At 40.2% G+C, this 20737-nt stretch overlaps 1 protein-coding gene across 1 annotated transcript in view; it reads right to left on the minus strand.

Moving 5' to 3' along the window:
- Ptprt (protein tyrosine phosphatase receptor type T) overlaps positions 1 to 20737 on the minus strand; it is a 679440-nt gene that overhangs the window by 316472 nt on the left and 342231 nt on the right. The window contains exon 8 of the mRNA XM_090352716.1: positions 15843 to 15952. Coding sequence (XP_090208842.1) covers positions 15843 to 15952 — 110 coding nt within the window. The remainder of the gene's footprint in view (positions 1 to 15842; positions 15953 to 20737) is intronic.

The raw sequence follows: 20737 nt of genomic DNA on the forward strand, positions 1-20737 counted from the left end.
TTGATATGTAAAAGACCCAATGTGTTCTGGAAGAGGACTCTCAGGCTAAGTTGCATGACAGATTTTTTCCAATTTTGTGTTTATGTGCATGTGTATGCACACAACTGTGTGTGTGTATGTGTGTACATGCATGTGTACACGTGTGCGTGTATGTGTATGTGTGTATGGCATTTGGGCTTGAACTCACAGCCCGGTGTTATTGGATGTTTCACTCAATACTAGCAGTCTACCACATGAACCACATCTCCACTTCCATTTTTTTTGCTGGTAAACTGGAGAATAAAAGCCTTAGAGACTTCTTCTGGGCTAGCATTGAACCTTAAACCTCAGTCCACAGATCTCAGCTTTTGCAGTAGCTGAAATTGCAGGAATGAGCCATTGGCACTCTCAGAAACACACTCTCTCTCTCTCTCTCTCTCTCTCTCTCTCTCTCTCTCTCTCTCTCTCTCTCTCTCTCTCTCTCTCTCCTTTTTGAAATCTCCCTTTTGAAATCGTTTTTCTTCCACTCCTCATCTCCATGCTCATGGTTGCCCAAACTGGGTGGACAGATAGTAGCTGGAAATTCAGCTCAATTCCATGATTATTTATTGGGCACGTTTGGAGGAAGCAATAGGAATCTAGGATTTTTTTTACTACTCCTGTGATCTTTGGAAAGTTACTTCCTCTCTCTGTGCAACAACGCAATATGGGGATGATAATCCCTACTTGAAGAGTTACAAGGCTTAAAAATAAAGTGCATGCCTGGCACTGGTGTCTCACTCCTGTAATCCTAGCTACTCAGGAGTCTGGGTTCTAATGACTGATGGTCAAAGCCAGCCCTGGGCAGGCAAGTCCTTGTGAAATTCTTATCTCCAATTAACCATTAGAAAACGGGAAGTGGCTCAAAGTGGTAGAGGGCTAGCCTTGAGCAAAAGAGCTCAGGGACAGTGCCCAGGTCCTGATTTCAAGCTCCAGGACTGACCAAAAATAAATAAAGTATGTGATAATAAACAGAGTAATATTTGGCAATGGTAATGGGGTCTCCATGGGATCCCAATCAGATGAAATCAAGGAGAGCTGAACCTGAAGGATACAGTGCAGAGTACAATGGGACAGGAGATTTAGGGAGCAGGTCCTAGAATCTGGAAGGTCATCTTGAGAAGAGCTATGACCTCTCCCCAGGGGAGAAAGCTACAACATGATTCCCTGCCCAATTCCTACAGGACAATCTTTTACCTGCATGTTAGAAGTGCTATTGGAGATTCAAACTCTTGTGCCTGAAAACAGGATGAGAGAAAGGATATTAGCACAACCTCAATTCACAGCAGGCTACCACATGCAGGCTCTAGGTCCCAACACGAAACACCATGTGTGCTCGGAAACCTAAGAATTCTGAGCTGTAGCTCGAGTCATACATAAAGGATCATACATAAAGTATGATACATGCTATTATTAAAACAAGTAGGAAGCCCTAAACCAGATAATACACTGGATGAATCCTAGAGCTTACTAAAGATGAAAGAAAATAGGGATGAGAAAGAACATTCTAGGTAAAGGCAATAAGAAAGCGCAGAAATGTTCTTTGGCTGAGCTAGAAACCTGGGAGTTGGATGTGCAGACAGCAGATAGCACTGGGAAAACTAGCAAGTGCTGGCTTATTCATCGAGGAACTACTGGTTATATTTGAAAGCAGATGACAGACCTAGGAATCTCTGATTGGCTGGTTTTTTTGCCCTTGGTGCTGGTCCTGGGGCTTGAACTCAGGGTCACTTGAGCCACAGCTCCCATTTACTGCTTTATGGGCGGTTGATTGAAGATAAGAGTATCATACACTTTCCTCCCCAAGGATTGCTTTGAAATATGATCCTCTGCTCTCAGCCTCCTGAGTAGCTGGGATGACATGCATGTGCCTGCAGTGTCCAGCCCCTGTGATTGGATTATCAGCAGGACAGTGACTGACCATATGATCTATGTCCTAGCAAAATGACTTTGTTCACCACAGGGATGGAGATATTGGTTGTCCTTGTTCTGATTCAGAACGGTCATAACATCTACAGTGTAATGGGGCAGGGAAGAAAAAAGGGTGGGAGAAGTCTGAGATAGAAAGGGCATGGCTCAGAGAGACACATGGCTCTAGAATAGGCCTTCAGCAAAAGTTCTGGGTAAGGCAGAAAATCTTGTCCAGATGTCTTAGTGCTGCACTTGCCAATCCATACTGAATCCCTTGGGGTCTGGTAACATCAGAGACTCAGATTCAGCAGATCTGAAATGGAGATGGCACATGGTCTATGAGCCCCCAGCTAAAGCTGATAGCATAGGAACATGCCTAGTGTCCACTTTTTAAGCCAATCACTTCACTGTTTTTGGTCTTCCTTTTCTTTTCTTTATTTTGTAGGTCACAGGGCTTGAACTCAGGGCCTGGGAGCTGTCCCTGAGTTTTTTCCGCTCTACTACTTTGAGCCACAGTGCCACATCCGGTTTTCTGGTGATTACTTGGATATAAGAGTTTCATGGGTTTTCCTGCCCAGGTTGGCTGGGAACCATGATGCTCAGATCTCAGTCTCCTGAATAGCTAGGATTACAGGTATGAGCCAGTGAACTGCTGATGCCCAGTTACTGCTTTGTTCTTACAGATGAGTCATCTGAAGCCACAGAAGGACCCAGCCTGGTGTATAATAGCTTGGTGGGAGAATAGTATAGAAGTCTGATTCTCCAACCCAGAGTTCTGTAGGGGCTCCCAAGACCCTCTGAGAGATGATCTGGAGGCAAGCACTCTACTTGGTACTTAAGGGCAAAGGGGAGAGAGAGTAAACAGTAGTTGATGAGGTACAAGTGTTCACAGCACGTCCTGGGAGAGTGCAAATGGATCTGCCAATATGTGTGACGAGCTCTTCACGCATCAGCCTGCTCCGAGGGTATCATGAAAGCTGACATAAATCTCTGGTGGGCTGCCAAAGGCCTGCTTCCCAGACTTGGTGATTGGCATAAAAACTCAACACAAGACTCAAAACACATGCTCAGGAGAGTGCAATCCACTTGGAGAGCAATTCCACAATATACATCAATAGTAACAAAAGTGTTCATTCCACCATTAACCCTAATTCATTTTTTTTTGGGGGGGTAGGAGTAGTCCGATATAGAAACTATCCTGCACAAAAGACAAAGAAGGCCAGAGAGGACACTGAAAGAATATTGCCAGCTATGACTCAGGCATAACGCATGTGTGTGTCCCAGTATTAGAGCTTCAACTTAGACTCTCACGCTCTTGTTTAGCTTTTTCTACTCAAGACTAGTGCCCTACCACTTGAGTCACAGCTCTACTTCCAACTTTCGCTGATTAAATGGAGATAGGAGTCTCCTTTTTTTCCCCGAGCTGGATTCAGACTGTGTGGTCCCTGGATCTCAGTCTTCTGAGTAGCTCAGATTACAGGCTTGAGTCACCAGTGCCCAGCTCTAAGTAATTCTTCTAGTAATTTTGCACTATGGACTTGAGTATTACTTTGCTTCTATATAATTTTTAGAGATGAAACCATGGTGACTATGGGGAGATTTGGGAAAAGGACGGAAGGGGTGAATTGATCACCAAGCACTACACATGGTGAATCGAAACCACTTTGTAAAACAACTTGAAGATAATCAATGTCAGAACAAACAAACAAAAATAAAAATGAAACCAAGAAGTTAATTTCTAAGACTTAATTTGCCCCCAGGCCACCTACTTAGGCAATGTCAGAACAGGTAAGTATGATCTGAAGGTCATGTTCTTTCCATGATGACAACTATTAGCCTGAGGTTCATTATAGTATTATCAGAAATATGGAGCAACAATAGAGGAATGGAAGAATAAATCAGAGAATGTACACTCAATGGACAATTATGCAGTCATTAAAAAAGATAAGCGGTTTCCACGGTGCTTTAAAGGCATCGTGATTGTGACAAAATGCTTAATGAAAAATTACAATAGCAAATTTTATGTAATTGTGGTGAAGTAAAAAGGTACGCATATTAATAAAGATAAATAAAAGGCAAAATAATTGTTGTGCTAAAGGAGGAGATTACAGGTGATTTCTTTCCTCTGCTACCCAAATCTTCTCTAATAAAGTTATAAAAATTGGCATGAAAAGGCTAAGATTACAGAATGTGTGTGTCAGTGGGAAGAGAGCTGCTTGTACATACAAGGTTTGTTTTTACTTTTTTTTCCCCCTGTGTTGTACTGGGGCTTGAGCTCAGAGCTCATAGTCTCTCTTAGCTTTTATGTTCAAAGCTGGCTCTCTATCCCTTGAGCCACAGATCCACTACTGGCTTTCTGCTGGTTGAGTCAAGGTAAGAGCTTCTCAGATTTGTCTGCCTGGGCTGACTTTGAAGAGCTACCCTCAGATCCCAGCCTCCTCAGTGGTTAGAATTACGGGCATGAGCTACTGGTACCTGGCTTGTACAAGATTCTTAACCAAAGCTCTTCTATAGTCCTGAGATATCTAGACATGCTCCTTTCTCCTGATCTCTGCCTTTTAGTCATCAAGTTTCGCCAGATGCTTGCTCTAGTGTGGACTTCTGTACCTCTGGATTTTTCTCAAGCAGTCCGCTCTTGCTCTGGCCCCTACTTCTAAGATAGGTAAGCCTCATTATTAATAATGGATCTCCAGATTCCCAGAGAGTGCACTGATAGGAAATGGGAAAGGGACAGAGAAGGATGCCAGCACTTCAGACGACAATCTGTCCAATGCTGGGAATAAAGGGCTAATGTCCTGGTCCTTGGTTCATGGGATCAGTTCCAAAAGGCAGAACGCATCTGGTTAAGAGACAAAGCATGTATGAGATAAGGATGTTGCCTGTTCCAACTTCTACCTTCCTGGACAGCCTCAATCCATGCCCTAACTAAAACAAAGAGTGAAGCTAGAAGAGTCTTGACATCCAGGAGTCTGGGAAGAATCCAACACAGCCCTTGCTGGGAGACCCCAGAAGGAAAGCTTCTTGCATGGGGGCTTGCATGTTCTCTACACTTCCTGTTTTAATTCCAACATCTCTGGTGTCCCTGATTGAGTCAGGTCATGAGATGCCAGCAACTCAATTCCTGACATGTTTTGACTCCACTTCTATTCATGCGGACTGGATATTCAGTGCTCTGTGAAATTAAGATCTCTGTGGAATTTTCCCAGAACCTCCAATGAGATGTTTCAACTTCCTATTGGCCCATGTTTATGACATCTCCACAGATAATATACCCCAGTCCTCTACAATGACAGTGTTGAGAAGGACTCGAAATGGAAATGAGTTCAGAATGGGAGGAAAATGATATATGAATGATTATAAAAACAGATTCTATAGAAGCAGACTGAAAAAGAGCCCAACTTTACCTATGCCTTGTGTCAGTGTCCTGGAGACTGGACTGGAGATGTTCTGAACCAGATTCACATGGAATGTGAGCTTCAGTCATATGGAAAGAACCACCTGGAGTGCCATGATGTGATGACAAAGACTCTGAGGCTATATGCTATAACTGATGACTGATGTTTACATGGGGAATATATTAGGGGAAAGAAAGACACGTAATTTTCTTCTAGTCCCATCTCTCCTTTAGGAAATCAGCAAATTGAAACTTAAGCTTGAAAACAAGATGAAAACTCTGACTGGTATTTCTAACCTTGGGTTTATAGATTTCCATCCACATATATACACATTCTTCTACTCTCTTTCCTTAGATCCATTTCTATTGAACAGAGAACGCTATTATTTTGAGCACAGCTCCGCAATCAATGGAAGGCATGTGAATGTCTCTGCTTGCGGCTGACAAATCTATTGAGAGAGAAAAGAAAGGCAGGAGTTCAAACTCTCCTTGCCAGCTGTTAAAAAAGATTCAGTTCACTCAAGGTCCCCCCAATTCTGTCTTACATTCTACAAAGATCAATCAACACCCCCTGAAATAGTGATTACAAAGTACAGTCTATATGTTCAGAGGACCAGAGAAGCCATTAAATAGGATCACTAAGTGAATGAATGATATAGCAATGGAAATAGGTTGGACATTGTGAAAAGGAAAAAGAAGTGTGGTTATAATCATGTCTACTATTTTTCAAATGCCCAAGGTGATTTGAAAGTGGATGTTGTGTGATGGGATGGGGATAGAATTGGTTTGTGCTCCCTCTCCCCCAAGCACCATGTGATGTTGCTTTAAGGTCACGAACACTAACAAATCACACACACACACACACACACACACACACACTATATTTATATGTATATATATATACATATATACATACACACACAAAATCTCAAGCAATCATACAGGAGAAGGTACTTAGATATTTTATTAATGCCATTGCCTTAATCTTGAACCCATTTTGGAATGTAGTTATAAGTAGATAGTGAATTTTGATGAAACTCATTTTCAATTATATTCTTAGCTCTTCTCCTCTCCCCCTTTTATTTGCGGAGTTAAATTTCATTTTGCTGTCTCTCTGTCTCTGTCTCTGTTTCTGTCTATCTCTCTCTTATATATGAAGTATATATAAGGTATTTTCACCATGTCACCCCCAGTATCCTTTCTTTTCCCCATTCCACATTCTCCTAGTTCCTACTCCTCAATAGCCTTCCTTCGTTTTTGCTCGTGTCCTGTTAATATTATTATTATTATCATCACTCCAGATTCTGCATCTGTGAGAAGACAAATAGAATGTTTAAACTGACTTTTCTTGTTCAACGTCACAATCTCTTTACTCATTTTCTTGTAATTAACATAATCGCATTCTCCTTTATGGCTGAACTATACTCTGATGCATGTATAATATCATATTTTCTGTATTGATTCATCAGAATAAAACTTGGTGTGTTAGGAAAGAATTGACAAAGAGAACCTTTAGATCTGTCTTCAGACAATTCTGGCCTGAGTATCTACTTCATGCCAATTACTCTTCGAGGTAGATGAGATAGAGCTGTAAATACAGATCACTAAATTTGAGCTTATGGTTAAGCAGGTAGATTTGATGAATTAAATGTAAACTCACTCATCACTTGAAACTCACATTGTCTATGAGAACTGTTACAGAGCATGAGGCAGAATTCTCTGTGATTCATGTGATCCCATCTGGTCATGTCAGTCCTGGCTGATGCCAAGGCAGTTCTCATTGGACCTTGGTCATCAAAAGAACCTTACTAAATTTCAGCCACTAGAACAGAGCAGACTATTACTATAATATAGCCTAGGAACTGGATAATGCATTTCATTCTTCACAATGATAATATTGATATGTATATGGGTACTATCTTTATGGCACATACAGTATAAATATGTACAAGTATATATATATATACATATATATGCATTTTGGGGAGTTGTGGTAGGTGTTATTCAGGAAAAGACAGGAGAGTTAGTGAATAAGGGTGAGTGGGTAGAAAACTGCTTTAAGATAACTATGGAGTGTCTTTCTGAGGAAGGTATCCCACATACTTATTATACACACAGTATAAGAACAAGTTAGCCATGGAAAACAGAATGGGAGAGCTTCCTCACAACCACAAACTCCAGGGACAACGTGCCTGAGGAAGGAGATGACATGTTGGAGGATAACAGATGGCCGATGAAATGAAAGAAAAAAAAGTGAGAATGGGAGCTGTAAGAATTTTCTGTCCCATGTTAGTAGTCAGAGGTTAGCACTTCCAAACAGAAAGGTTATAAAACTTCAGGAGGGCATTAACAAATCTAAATAAACACAGATAGATTTAAGATTGCAAATATGTCACTCACCCACATCTAGTTTTACAAATTTAATGCAATTTTAATGAAAATGACAATAGATGTTTTCATTAAATTCCATTAAGTAGATTCTACAGTAAAAGTGAGAATACCCAAGGTATTTCCAAAGATGGATGGAGGAGGGTCTGTTCTACCAGAGCCTTGAAGTAAACATGAGGCCATAATAATTAGGATGTTGTATGGTTGTGCCTTATGGAGGCCCATGGAATAGACATCTCAGAAAATAAGAACTTAGACATGTCAGGATTTTCGGTACACCTCAGATCTAGCTTAGTAAAACAGAAGAAAGGAAAGTCTACTAGTTGAAAAGACTTCAGAGAAATATTTACTCCACACAAGGTTGAGTGGTATACTCCATCATACACCATATAAATTAACTGTAAATACTTCAAAAACTTCAATTTCAAGAGTAAAACTACTAGTCTGAGTAAAAATAACTATAGGAAAGTATCTTTCTTGTCTTAGTTTAAGAAAAACAGGATAGAATGTTTCTTAACTAAATAAGCAAAACCTTAAAAGTATTGACTATAATTAAGGACTTTGATTTTCCAAAGATACCAAACAGAGAGTAAAAACAGCAATACACATGTGTTAACTAACAAAATGATATCTAAAGTATATTCTAAAAAAATCACATATCAAAAGATAAAGGGTATATAGGCTGACTGAAATGTTAGCAAAAGGTAGGACTAGAATGGGAAAAACAATAGAATAACAAAAAAAGATAGGAGTAGTTATTCTACCTTCCTAATAAATGGGGAGCTATAAAGTGTGACATAAAGTGAGATGCCATTTTATACTTATCTAACTGTAGAAATGGTGAATCATCATCTGAAGATAGTCAATGTGAAGTCACAGGAGTTCTTATATGTTGTTGGCATGAATGCAAATTAGTAAAAACCAGTTTGGTAAATAATTTGGGAGACTTTTTAAATGATAAAGTTGAGCATTCATTTACCATATTACTTGCTTTCACAATACATACACAAGAGAAAAGCTTACATATGCAGAGTAAGAAGTGAGCACATGGATGTGGGTACTATCACAGTGGAAAAAGGAAACATACTGGCAGCCACTGCTAATGCCTGTCAAAGGATGATGGTTAAACATATTGTACTATCTTCCTGTAGTGGAATATTAGGCTGTTATCAAGATGAATGAACTTCAGCTGAACTTACCAATAGCATTAGCACTATGCTAGGGAATAAAAATGTTCCAAGGTAAGATGGTAAGTTTCTGACTTCTTGTCCAAATATGCATATGCATATAGATGTGCATATATATAAATATTCCTATGGAATAATTATCACATATGAGTTGCACTGGACAATTTTTGAAATAATTACTATGTCACTTAGTATAATCACTATGATTACTATGTCATTATACAATCCTCTTCTAATATTTGAAAAATGATCCTAATACATTTTCATAAGAAGATAATTAATGAAATATGGAATCATCAGAGGTAAAATGTATATCCCTTAGACAAACAAAAAATGAGTTGTCTACAAATGATTTTCAAAATATGATTTATAGTCTGTTTCTGGTATTAAAACACAATATTTTATACTTTTTAAAAGTTCCAAAAGACTATATGTAGCTTAAAATCCTTTAAAAAAACCTGAGTCTAATTAGGTAGACATGATATACACATATGTATGTGTGCACATATGTACATCTGTATATGAAGTATACACTCATACATGTGTGTGTCTATATGTGTATTATATATATATATAATTGAAGTGGACCATCCATTTTAAGGAAATTATTTTTCTCTTGATGAAGAATTAAAAAAAAAAATAATAAACTCAAAGGACCCACTGGTTTGGTATAAGAGAAGAAAAGCTCTCTCCTCTCTCCTGAACCAATGAGAAGGCAAGGCAATGAATGACTCATTTTAATTCCAGCCTCCAGAGACTGTTAGCTTCTTCTGAACATCTAGTGATAAGAGGAAAACCTACAGGTACCATTCATTTAAGTTCTAAACACAGAATGTTTCTGACCAAAACAGAAATGAAAGAGCCAACACAGTTAAAAGCAGTAAAGGCATGCTATATTGCCCAGCGTGGGCAGAATTCCAACAGGAGTAACATAGTAAAACATCAAAGATAAAAAGAGAACAACTTGTGATGTTTAAAGAGACACTTGGCAACTTAAACACTGCCTCTGGGCAATGTATTGAAGGACCAGGCTGCCAGAGAAAGAGTTCCACCTCTAGCTACGTGATTATGCATGCAGGAAGTTCCTTTACAAAGCCTCCCTCCATCATAGGAGGGGCTCTGCATCAAAACAGAGCTTCCCTTCCATCTGAGAAGCATGAAGGAGAGCCCATATCACATGAGCAGAGGCCTGACTTTTCATGTTCTCCCACCTCTTTCCTAGGACAATTGCAAATGCCTTCTACTAAATGTAACTGGAGAGATGTTTTGTTTGGTTTCACATGCGCTGGTTCTGGGTACTGAATTGAGCTCAGGGCCTGGGACCTGTCCTTGTGCATTTTGCTCAAGGCTGATGCTCTACTACTTGAGCCACTATCCCCTTTCTGGATTTCTGTAATAAATTAGAGATAATAAGTCTCATGGATTTTCCTGCCTGGGGTGGGCTTTGAATCCACAATCTTCATATTTCAGCCTCCCGAGTAGCTAGGATTTATAAGCATGGAGTCACCAGTGCCTGATGACACAACTAAGACCTCTTCTAAAATATGATGTGAGTTTCTTCCATGACATTACTCTCTATTCTACAATAAAGTCTAGCAACTCAGTAGAAGGAGTTAGAAGATGGGTACAGGGCCAGAGTAAAGACATACAGACATGCCAGCTACCCTATAAACACATGTGTCTAAAGCCCGCATGGACATACATAGCTGTCTAAGCCTATACAAACAAGCTCTGAAGGATACACCACAAGATAGATATACTTACATGCATATATTGAACAATATCTCCCAAGAACCAACCCTTACTGTTTATAGCTGAATTGAATGGTTAATGTGTATGGTTAAAAAGAAATCAACAAAACAAAAATGTATTGTCAGGAGAACATGATTTTCCATCCTTTGGATAACAAGTACTGTGTATCTGTTGCTGTTTCCATTCCTTCCACCTGACTCTATCACAAATACTTCTGTTGTGATGGAAAAACACAGCCCCTTCCCCCAGGCCAATATGTAGGCAGCCAGAATTCTCCCAGTGAATGACAGGCAACTCTAAAGGGGCCACTTACATGAATGCAACTCACATCCCAACACAACTTCCTTCCTTCTAGATGCTGAGTGCCAAAAATCATTCTTTTTCAACCAGAGCTGTTTCTATGAAACACCTGTCAGCTTCCTTGTCAGCCCAGATGCTCCATAATATGCCATCTACCCAGAGATGCCTGCATTCTTCAAGTCGCTAGAAGGGAAATGTCTTATGAAGGGTGAGTGATGAGCTGGGGGCTGGAAAAAAATCATGGCTTCTAGACATCCCGGGGCCCTGACTTTTAAGATTTAGGGAAGGCCTCTGGGCAAATCTATTAAGTTCTGTATGTGTGTATGTCTTTTTTAATCTCACACATATGGGGGGGGTTGGGAAACAACCAGAAATGACTTCTACTATAGAGGACATGGAGAAAGATAGATGCGGGAAGAGCTGTGGTAGACTCCAGCATCTGACTTTGTGAGAGGCCGAGAGCAAAGTACAAAAAGGTATTGGCAGAATAACACCACCTGTGTTTATTCAATTACTCCACACACTGTCCTTTTAGCCACCTTGAGGAAAGAATAAAAAGGCCAAAGCTTCTTGGATTAGAACACTATGCCTGTCTGAGCATACGTGAGTTGGCTGTAGGGTAACATCAGAGAGAGGTGGAGCCTGATGGACAAATGGAAGATGGAACAAGCCAGGGTCAAGGCTGTTTCACCCGCAGGTACTCAAACAGAATTACATATCAAAGGAGATCAGGTTGGATTTACTGTACACAAGAATGCACATTAGAATTTCCCAGAGAAATTATAAATAAACAACCTATGTACAACATACACATAGAATCTCTCTCCTGAAGACTCTGATCCACTTGGATTGAAATGAGGTTCATCTATCCACTTACTTATGAAGGTATCTATCTATACACACATTTATTATTATCCACTTACTTATGAAGGTATCTATCTATACACACATTTATTTACCTCGTTTATTTGTATTTCCCAGGGTTCCAAGATGAAACTTTTCAATGGACTATGTTTTTAGAGCACTTTTAGGCTCACAGTAAAACTGAGCAGAGTATCTCAGGGTGTGATCCTAAACTTTCACCAGTTTTGATAGTCACCTCATTAAATAATATGTTCACAATCACCCCTTCTAAGGTAGACTTTTACACATCAGAATTACTTATTGAGTACATACCACAGGTGGAAGCTACTAGTTTAGGTCCTGCTCAGGTCCTTGATGTGATAAAGGGCAAATGAAATGGAACAATATTTGTCCTAGTTACCATCCTGGCTCAAGTTACACCCACTAGCACCCTGTATTATGCAACTTGTGTGTCCTAATTAATACATATCCATTTGGAACCATGTGAATTCTTTTTTGTTTGGGAATATGTTACTCATAATCCAGCTGACCCCTTCCTACCTAAACCGTCCCCCTGAACATCTGGACCATACTCTCCATTGCATCTCGACTGGTCAGTCAACATAGTCTGTGGTAACACAGCTCTGATAACCCCTAGGGGAGCTACAGTGGCAAAGCTAAGAGACTAGAGGAAATGTTCATGTTCCTCCTATGGGCCTGTCTCTTTGAGCACTTTCTCCTGAAGTTCACTCACACCGCTGGTCCTCATTCTCCATCTATGTTGGTATGTCTGCTCTCATCCTGTTTCAAACTCTCTGTCTCAGAATCCAACACCAGCCTTCTGGTAATTCACTCTTCTGGCTTGCTGAGTCCCAAGACCTGTGTGTTTCGGTGAAATTGAATCCAACTCTCTGTGTATTAGGAAAAAAAATATTGACAATCCTCCGACCTATTGTACCTTTCTAAGGTGCCCCCACTCTAAAGCTCAGCCCTGTGTGATTGAGACAAAGTCTGTGATTTATTTAACTCTGAGCCTGGGACCCTTAGAATAGCTTGCAAGCTAAATGTCAATCAAGTCCAGAATAATCAAGACACCCGTTCCGGTCTCATTAGGGTCTTCTCATTCCCTTTAAGCTTCTCAGATTTATACACTGTAATTAGAAACTTGGTGATTTTTGACTGCTAAACAGAAAGGCTTACTAGAATGCTGCCTATGTCTGAATTTTAAATATTTTCACACTTCGTTAACCCAGTTGCAAGTGTAACATCTTCTGGCCCAATTCCCTCACACTGTGTGATTTTTATTTTTGGACAGAGATGAGTACAATTAATTGAATTGAAACCCATATTGATTACTGTTTTTCATGAACTCTGAACAGCTTGTGTCTAAATGATTTTATTGAAGGGTTTTTGAGATAACTGTTGGGCTGCATTCATTCCTCAGTGACCTCATTCTGGCATTGTAAATGCCTGCCTGCCGTTGCCATGGTCTGGGAGTAGAAAGCAGATTCAGATGAGAGGGGCTGAACCATCCATCTCACATACAAGCCTCAGAGAGCACTCATGACCATCTTGGTGCGGTCCAATTTGTAATCCTGCTAAAGGGCAAAGTGTACTGCCCTCAAGGGAGACACAGAGATGTGATCCTACAGCAACATGGTCTGGCCTTCAAGGCCAGGGTATCTTGACGAGCAAAGTATCATCATTCCAAGTAAGAAAAAAAAATCAGGCACACTCACAAGCTATTAGGAAACGTGTTCAATTTGACAGAATGTCTTATACTCTGAAAGGATATCCTTCCTACATGTTTGGAATTATGAAATGAATATGTGTTCCTATTCCTTAGGTTGGTCTCTAAGACCTTTGAAATGTTACTGGAGGGTGAATTAAAAATATGTATGTATATAAACATATATGTACATATATATATATATATATACACACACATACACATAAGCAGGGCGCTGTGTGGCTCACGCCTCTAATCCTAGCTGCTCAGGAGGCTGAGATTTGAGGATCATGGTTCAAAGCCAGCCCGGGCACTAAAGAACATAAGACTCTTATCTCCAATTAATCACTAGAAAATGGAAGTGGGGCTGTGGCTCAAGGAGTAGGATGGTAGTCTTGAGCTGAAGAGCTCAGGGAAAACATTCAGGCACAGGGGTAGGGAGGTAGCCTTGAGCTGAAGAGCTCATGGACAGCACCCAGGTGCAGAGTTCAAACCCCATACCTACCCCCCCCACAAACACAAACCATATATATGCACATGTCTGACATGGAATTTGTTATTGTTTGGTGCTGGTCTTGGGCTTGAACTCTTGGCACTGTCCCTGAACTTTTGTGCGCAAGACTGATGTTCTACCACATGAGCCATAGCTCCACTTCTGGCTTTTCATTGGTTAATTGCAGATAAGAGTCTCATGGATTTTTCTGCCCAGGCTGGCTTTGAACTGCAATCCTCAGATCTCAGCCTCCTCAGTAGTTAGGATTATAGACATGATCTCCTGCCAACTGGCTTGGGTACTTTTCTTCCACTATATCATGAATAAAAAGCTATACACAGTAGATGTGTGTGTGTGCGTGTGTGTGTGTGTGTGTGTGTGATTGTGATCTCTGTTCCCCCTCACTCACTCCCAGTGCTGGCATTTACTGTGTGATCTCTTCTTTACAAAGCATCTGCCTGTGGCCCAAGACAGCTCATAAATGGTAAGAAATAGGTTGTGTCTGGTCCTGAGAGCTTCATCAAGATCCCTGCAGTTTCTATAATGAAGATATTATAATGCTAGCTATCTCTCCTTCTGAGCAATGCTAAATTTAGTGGGACAGGTGTTTTCTCAAACTCCTTGTACATGGAGGATAATCTCCTCCTTCAGAGAACCCCCAGGAACAGGGATGTTTGTTGAGAGCATACATGTTCATCAGACTAATCCTGATCTACCTCATCAAATATTCCCTGACTTTGTTCCCCAGAACTTCTCTCCCAGCACACACACCATCCATGCTCATTTCTGCGTGAGCTTTCAGCAGCATAAGCCCTTCATGGGCCCCTAGTTCTGTTTCTCCCTGGAAATTGTTTATGCTTTTTCCCTCAGACTTACTCGAGAAACCCCAAAGCACAGATGATCGCCCTGGTTTTACAGGTAGAGGAACAACAGGCTTAGAGAGTGAAATGGCCATTAAAGGGAACCCGAATACTAGACTACATCTTTCTTGCTTCTGTTTCATTTGCATCGCTCCATTTTTCTATTTTACCATACTGTCTTCAAAATACAAAGTATGGGCCAGGAATGCTGAGCACATATCTAAGATCCTTAGATATATGCACTTGAGTGGCCGAGGCAAGAAGGCCTGTAGTTTGAAGCCAGCCTGAGTTATATTGTAAGACTATGACTCTGAAAAATAATATACAATAATACCAGGAGATGCAATCTTATACACATTCCACTACTTGAATCTTAGCTCCTTCTACTTTCGGGTTTTGCTTTACAATGGACTTCTTTATTGCTTGTTTTGGTTTCTCAAGTCTCAGGAAACAGTATTATGTTGGCTTTGTGGAAAATTACTACCCGTGTAGGTTGTGTTTCATCTCGGATACGAAAAGGCCCTGTTAATGCTTGGTAGGGGGCTCTGAGCATTATCACACGGTAACAATTCAATATGCCTTTCACACAGAACAGTTTAAGGAATAATGGTCTTATACTGCTGAGATTGATTCCAAAGCCCAGGAATGGACACTGGGTGGGGTAAGGACCATGGGGAGACCTGTGGTTTATCAGATAAACGTTACCGTTTTCCAGGACTGGGTCTTCTCTTCTCTATCAGAGCCATACTAATCTTTGAGTTACTAAATCAACTGTTGCTAAAAATCACCTCGATAAGAGGTGTATTCAAACTCCTCTATTTAGGACCATCAAGAAAGTCCATCTGTGTGCTCTTCCCATTGTGTGGTCAGAAACCTCACTCACCTATACACCCTCAATGGGCAGACAGTCGCCATCTTTGGCTGGCAGAGGAATGATGACTAGAGCAGCCCAAGGGGTCTTTCTTACCTCATAGAGTGTGATGACTCCATTGGTCTCATTGGGAGGTTTCCACTGGATATAGATCTTCTCTTCAAAGGGCCCCCCTTGGATGGATTCAAGAGGAACAGCTCCTGGAACTATAGAAGGAAAAAGTGATAAACTTGGTGTCACCAGCCTTGTCTCAACAGAGATTGGCCAAGTTGCCTTTGGGCATAAGAAAGAACATAGTCTAGTACTGATAGGCCATAGAGTCCCAGTAGCATCTATTCTACCACTGTCATATCAAACTGGCCATGGATAATCCATAAATGAGTATGTCTGTCTTTCAATAGAACTGTTTCTCAAAGCAAATTTTACCTATGGACCACAATTTGCTCACTATGCAACTGGCTTTTTATCTGCATACTGAGCAAGTTTATTCCTAAAGGAAACCTGGTCCAGGAATGGGGGACACCAGCAGACCCTGGTTTTGTCAGCAGGTGGGACTCTAGAATTGGCCTTTGCTCTAGGACTGCCATTTGATGGGAAGCAAGCCTTGCCATCATTTTACCAGCTATCAATTTCACAACCCTGACATGATGTCTCCAGCTTTAGCAAGTGCTCCCTCTGTTTCCCTGATTCTAAATGGAGCACAAACTGTGGGCCTTGAGGCCCCAGTCCAATAAGAAGAAGCTCAAGGGACAACTCAAATAGAGTAATTCCTTAGAAAGTCAGAATCAAAGTTTAACAAAATGAACTCTAGAAAGCTGCTAGGGGTAGAAGTGAGGTGAAGAAGAAAGGGGAAGAAGAATGAAGAGGAAAAGAGGGAGAATGCAGTCACTAATTCAATTTACATCCTACAGAATTCAGAAGAGTGAAGGAAGGGTGGTAGAGGGAAGGGAGGAGTGAGAATGTTGAAAGGAGCGACATATATTATATTCAGAGGGGGAGGGAAAGTGGGAGAAAAAGAGGAAGGGATAACAATGTTGGGCAAGATATGTACTCATTATTTTACTTATGTAAATGTACTCCTTGCAATAGAATCTTTATAAAATTAAAATATAACTTTTAATATGAAAAAAGATATATTGTATTCTTCAACTGTTTTGTTAAATGGATGTCTTTCTACAACTACCTAAAGATAATTTTTAAAATTAACAAAGAAAAAGAAGCTCATTTTGCCCCAAGGCATTGGCTAGCTTTTCTTGCTGATGAATCTCCAAACCCTGGCATGGGATAGGTGCTTAATGGCTATTTACTGCTTGGCTGGAGAGGGGAATGAATGACTGAAGCCAGCATTTTAACCTAATGAGCACAACCTTTCCTGGGGCTTCTTCTATAACAAGCCTGTCTCTCCCCACCAAGCACCTTCTATAGGATTCTCACAGCAGTCTGCAAGATGCTGAGGCAGAAACTAAATGACTCTCCAAACTTTCCAGTTATAAATCCCTCGAGAATCCTGAATCCATGTAAATCATTACAGATCTATTTATACATCAGCTTTATACAAACAGGTACTTTCACTAAGCACTAACTCTTTGATCAGAATTTTACATACATTATTTTTCTCTAAGCCACAAAATAGCTCTGCCGGGCGGTGCATATTATCTCCTTTGCAATGATAAGCCAATTGAAGCTGAGAGAACTAAAGAAGTTGCCAAGGTCACACGAGTCTTAAGTTGTAAAGAGGGAACTGAACACCTGTCCACAAACTTCAAAGCAGACATTAAACCATCGTGCTAGGCCTCTCTAGATAGAGCCTCCGCCATATGTTGCAATCAGTACCCCATTGTTACATTAAAATATATTTAGTTTTTTCTCATGATGGACATGATTCACACCATTTGTTGGATATTAAGAATGCACAAAAATGTCTTAAGAGGACAGCAAATAAAATCCCTCATCATATCCACATCCAAAGATGTGTTTTAGTATTTTATACATCTTTTAGGTATACTTACTTTATTTTTAAACTATGAAATGCACCTTGCTTAAATGTACTTCATTTCTTTTTCCAGTGACATTGGAGTTTGAACCTGGAAGCTTGTACTTGCTAGGCAGGTGCTCTACCATTTGAACCACATACCTAGTCCTTTTGCTTCCAGGTATTTTTTTCAGATACAGTCTCATGCTTTCAACTGGAACTGGCTTCAGACTCCATCCACCCACACATGGCTCCCTCATAGCTGCTCTCACAGTCGCACATCACTGCTCTCTAATTATTGATGGAGCTGTATTTTTTCTTGTGTTGGCCTCAAATAACAATCCTCCTGTACTCTACCTCCTGAGTAGTTGGCTTATAGGGGTGAGCGAATGTACCCAACCTTATATTTCAGTTTCTAGAGAGATTTAATCTCTTCTCTGTGTATTATACTTGGATCTCTTTTTTTATAAATAAAATTTTTATAAATAAATTATAGACTTTAAAAAGAAATTCTTAATTATTCTTTGGATCCCTGTATTTTAATAGCTGCTTCAAGAACCATAATCCCACCCTAGTCAGAGTTAGCAATACTTTGTAATAAAGTATTAAAGTTAGTTTGAACTCACTATTATGAATATGAAAATCACTGGAATGAGCATTCTTATAAATCAGTAGTTGCTGATGTCCCAAAGATAAACTTGTGGCAATTAATTTACTTGGCCAAAGAAGATTATTTTATTTTTAAGCCTTTTGACACAAATGACCAGACTGCCTCCCAGAAAGTTAGTACAAATCCCCAACAGAGCATGCCTAGTCCTGATTTCTGCCAACACTATTTAAAAAATTAAGTGCATGTGTGCATCCTTTTTAGAATACTGGAGAGTGCAGATTTTTTTCCTGCTTAATTAGTCATTTGCATTGATTCTTTTAGGAACATGGTCTCTGTACCCTGTGTTCATTTTCTTCTATAGCTGCTTATTTTTGCTCAACTTTGTCTTCAGGATTTTGTCACTGCCATTTCTTTTTAAAAGCATTCTCTTTTTGCAGAATATATAAATATTTTTTGCCAGGTTTTCCTTTGTTTTAAATTAGATAAAAAAACTTTTAATCAGTTAAATTTCTTGTTGTTTTTCCTTTCCCAGTTCTCTTGCAAATATTTTTTGAGTGTTTAATATAACCAAAAGGCCTGTAGCAGGCATTAAGAATGCAATAACATGTGAGATGTAGCCAGATCCTTGATAAATCTGTGCCCTGGAAAGGGAAAAAATTAAATAATTATAACAATTAATTGAAGTTGTCATCAAAACTCTATGGAATGGCCTATTCAATTAGAAGAGTAACAACAAAGTAAAATTGACTCTGGGATGTTGAGAATGTTGAGTGGCAAGTAAGTTAGACATGATGGAATAAGTATAAGTTTCTAAGGGCAAAAGCAAACAATGCTGGAGTGTGGTTCATAGCTTTCTGAGGTCAAGTGTGGAAGGGAGACATCAGTTAGGAAGGTTCTGTCATCACTATGGGAGAAAGGATGCTAGTTGGACTAGGGAAAGGTAGTGTAGAAGTAAAATGGGCTGTGTAAGATTTCAGTCATGGTAACCTACCATGACTTGGTGATGGATGGATGTAGCTGATGGGTATGGAGAAAGGTAGAAGGGACAGGATGTGTTACAAAGAGCCCCAGCACTTAGTTTTATAAACTAAGCAATCAGGCTGTTGATCATATGACTTCCAGTCTGAAGAGGAAGCTGGCAAGTTTAGGAGAGAAACTTTTCTTGTGGTATATGGTTCAGTGGCAGTTGGATATTCAAAGGCTGGTGCCAAGGTCTGGAAATTGAAATCATGATCAAAGAGTACGGAAGTGGAAGGAGAAAAGGCAGGTGTGGGAGTCAGAGGTAAACAATGAAAGGAAGTGTTGCACTATGTTATTTCTCTTCTCTTTTTTGCCCTTATGGTTAATCTCATGCTGTTACTGTATCTGACTTTGTCACCTTGTATACTGTATATATGTTTATTTGAAACAGGGAAGGGAAGGGAAGGGGGAAAATACTATTGGGAGGGGGGAGGGAAATGGGAACAAAAACATGAGAAGGGGTATCAGTGTGGGAGAAGTAATGTGCCTACTACCTGACAAATGTAACTGAAACCCCTCTATACATTATCCCAACAATGAGAAAAATAAAAAAAGGAGGAAGTTGAGTTGCCCAGACTGCATGGAAGGAAGAAAGAGCCTCCTGGCTCTTGGGGAGACTGGTTAGCCATGATGGATATGGCTGGGTGGCCAATAAAGTGGGCTTGAGCTTGTTTGTTGAATGTAATGAACCAAGGTTATTGTGAGTTTGTGGGTAATTTAGAGTGAATGCTAGTATCACAAGCCATGGCAAGGATCACGAGAACGAAAGTACGGGGAAACAAAGACAAAACTTGAGGAGGGAGGAGGTTCTGAGGTGGAGGCAAAGGGGAGTCTTTATGATAGAGGCAGAGGAGGGTCTGTCTGGTAGAAGTTATGAAGGTAAATTTCAAGCTAGTAGGACTAGTCTACTTGCTTTCTTTTCTCTTTCCTTCTTTTTTTCCTTCCTTCCTTCCTTCCTTCCTTCCTTCCTTCCTTCCTTCCTTCCTTCCTTCCTTTCTTCCTTCCTTTCTCTTTTTGCCTGTCCTGGGGCTTGAACTCAGGGTCTGGGCACTGTCCTTGAGCTTTCCTACCACTTGAACCACAGTACTACTCTCAGCTTTTTCTGTGTCTGTGGTACCAAGGAATCGAACCCAGGGCTTTGTGTATGCTAGGCAAGCACTCTACCACTAGGCTACGCTCCTGGCCCTCTGCTTAATCTTTCTAATCAAGAGGAAATTCTCTTTCTCATCCCAGATGAGGTAAATAGACAGTAGAGATGAAAAACAATTTTATGACTTTATAATCTCTTCTTCTAATTTTTTTCTTTTTAGATAAAACACTGTAACCTCATCTGGAATTTATTTGAGACGTTGTACTCATTTGAAATCTAACTACAGTTCTTTGCAATAT

The sequence above is a fragment of the Megascapheus bottae genome, chromosome 18, assembly GCF_031878675.1.
Source record: "Megascapheus bottae isolate mThoBot1 chromosome 18, mThoBot2.hap1, whole genome shotgun sequence".
NCBI lineage: Eukaryota > Metazoa > Chordata > Mammalia > Rodentia > Geomyidae > Megascapheus > Megascapheus bottae.